A 2682-nucleotide genomic window follows, 5' to 3' on the forward strand; every position below is an offset into this window, starting at 1 on the left:
ACTGCCCAGCACCAGATACAGCGTCTTCAGACCCAAGTCAACAACACTGCAGCAAGGAAGAGGAAGGCTGTCAAAATCGACCCTAATACTAAGTTCGCCAACATCAGCGATATCCGGCAAGCCCAGATTGACGCTGGCGAAGTTGAGGCTGATACAGATGAATCCAGCGCATCTGATTGCCCCAGTGAAGCAGAAAGCTGTATCATAGTTGCATCTGGCCCTCGTCGATAGTCAATTGAAATAGGTGGTTGTATTGCGATAGCCTCGTTTTTGGGTGGGTGAAAAAGGTGGGTGGGCGAAAAGTGGGTGCGTTGACTTATAATTAGAATCTTAGCTTCAGCTTCACAACCACCCTGTAGTACTACTGCAGGCGTGGGCATAAACCCCGGATGTGAAGCACGTTCAAATCTGGACTTGTTGGACTCCTCCATGCCCCGTCTCCTGAACATGTATCCTGTGTTCGGACTGGAGATCTTTGTTCATTGACACGCCTTTGATCAAGAGGCTCATCAAAAGCGCCGCTCCTGACACACCAACGTACAGCCCGTAGACGCCTCGCAAGCCGTAGACGTACGCATCCAAGATCTTGGGCCGCAGCTCGGAATCATGGGAAGCATTCAAAATGGCTGCAATAGCGCTTGCACCTCCGCGTGCGCCGGCGGCTGACAACCCGTTATTCTCCAACTTGAGCAGCATGACGTTCTGGAAGGTGGAGCCGCCAACGCCAACCCCGAGCGCCATGCCAAACTGCCTGAGAAAGGCGTACATTGCAGCGGCGATTGCCTCGTCGCCTTCGTCACAGAGGGCGTGCGAGGCAACGTTTTGTGCGTTCAAAATGGCGCCGTGGCCGAGACCAAGCAGAACGAGCGTCGGCGCCCATACCTTCGCTGGCGTGTCGGCATCCCACAGCAGCATCAAACCAGACGCAACACTGGCCAGAGTCCAGCCGGCCCAGATCGGATACCGGTAGTTGTTCGTCATTGTCACGAGTCGGCCGGTGATGATGGACGCCGGCACCAGCGTAAACATCACCGGGAAGAGCGCGATGCCGGTTTGGACTGGCGTGAAGCTCCTAACATCCATGAAGTAAAGAGGCACGTAGTACAGCTGCCCGTACATCTGTGATCATCGTTAGCACTATATCTCGCGCACGAAACGCCAAGTGACCCATACCACAAGCCCCTGGATCGTGCCGCAGGCATACGTTGCGACAGAGCTGGCGGTTTGGAAAAGGCGCCGGCGCAGGAACGGGTACGTTGCGAAGCGTGACTCGTAGATCATGGTCCACACCATGCCAGCCGCACCGAGAAACAGGGGCAGAAGAGTGCCGACGCTCTTCCAACTGTAGCGCAAGCCGCCCCACGAGACAGCCACCAGCAGCAAAGTTGCCGAGCCGACGAACAGGGCGTTACCGAGCCAGTCCACCTTCCTCAGTTTCTCACGTATAGATGCGGTCGGCGGCTCGATCGTGACCAACAAGGGCACGAGGACCAAGCCGGCGGCGCAGAACGGAAACATGATGTAAAATATCCAACGCCAAGATGTGTTCTGGGCAATAACGCCGCCCAGTATAGGGCCGACACAATTGCCCAACGCCCACGCCCCCAGTCTGTGGATGACCTGCGCGTTAGCGGACGGAAGAAGAAAAGAGAGTTGGGGAAGGGGCTACTCACACTAGACCGTACCACTTCGGCCGCAATCGCAAAGGAACGATATCGGTGAAAATAACCAAGCACAAGACGATGATGCCAGCACCGCCAACGCCCTGGAAAGATCGCCCAACCAGCATCAAGCCGATCGAGTCGGACACGCAGCAGAATATGGTACCGAGAGCGAAGGAAGCGACGGAAACAGTCAAGCACGGCCGTCGACCAAAAACATGGCTAAGGTCGGCGATGAAAGGCATCATCACGGCGTTGGCCAGCAGGTAAGCCGTGCCGATCCAGAAGCCGTCGTATGTGCTGAGCCCGAGGTCCTCGATGATAACCTGCGACTGTAAGCTTGGTATGTGACGGACGTGGCCCTGGAAAGGCAACTGACATGCAATGAGGTGACAATGACACAGGCGTCGAGAGCAACCATAAGCGATAGCAAAGCCAGTGTTGCCATGATGGAGAGCTGGCGTCTCGAAGGCTTCCATTCGACTATCGAGTCTCGGCCGAGACCACCATCTTCTGGCGCATCAACGTGAATAGTCTCCTGGCGATGCATGTTGAGGGGTGGATTCAAAGGTGCAATAAAGATTCCCACGACGTGTACTGTAAAAAGGCACTGCACCAGTTCTACGTCTGAGCTTGGAGGACGACGCTGTCTTTATATAGCTAGAATTCATGTCAAGACACCCACTTAGAAACCCACCTTCCTTCGGCCGTACCGGGGTTTTGGGCACCCACGCATCGAATTCGTCTACAGCTTCTGGCCATGAACATGAAACGATTTGCGTCCGGCCATTGACTCCTTCGGTCGACGGTCGACTTATGCTGTTCTGTCCTTGCGGTTTATTGGGTGCTAGAACTGCCGTTGTAGATCCATCCTCCGACACCGTTCGCACTGCAGCCCTGCCTGTTTTCTTGAACTGTCATTCATCACGGCCACTATTGGCAGGAGACAAAACCTGCGCTTCATTTTGTACCCCTACGCTAAGAGCCATTCTCAGCTAGGGTGTAGCCGTCATGTCCGCAG

At 55.1% G+C, this 2682-nt stretch overlaps 1 protein-coding gene across 1 annotated transcript; it reads right to left on the reverse strand.

The window, feature by feature from the left end:
- Positions 1-402: 402 nt before the first annotated feature.
- ColSpa_12841 (efflux pump fus6) lies at positions 403-2211 on the reverse strand (the record flags this gene model as incomplete). Its single annotated transcript, XM_049279053.1, has 4 exons — positions 403-1119; positions 1174-1609; positions 1674-1993; positions 2041-2211. The coding sequence occupies 4 exons, from the start codon at positions 2209-2211 to the stop codon at positions 403-405; spliced, it is 1644 nt and encodes a 547-aa protein (XP_049135010.1).
- Between the last annotated feature and the right edge of the window lie 471 nt (positions 2212-2682).

Source organism: Colletotrichum spaethianum, assembly GCF_022836535.1.
Source record: "Colletotrichum spaethianum MAFF 239500 DNA, contig83, whole genome shotgun sequence".
NCBI lineage: Eukaryota > Fungi > Ascomycota > Sordariomycetes > Glomerellales > Glomerellaceae > Colletotrichum > Colletotrichum spaethianum.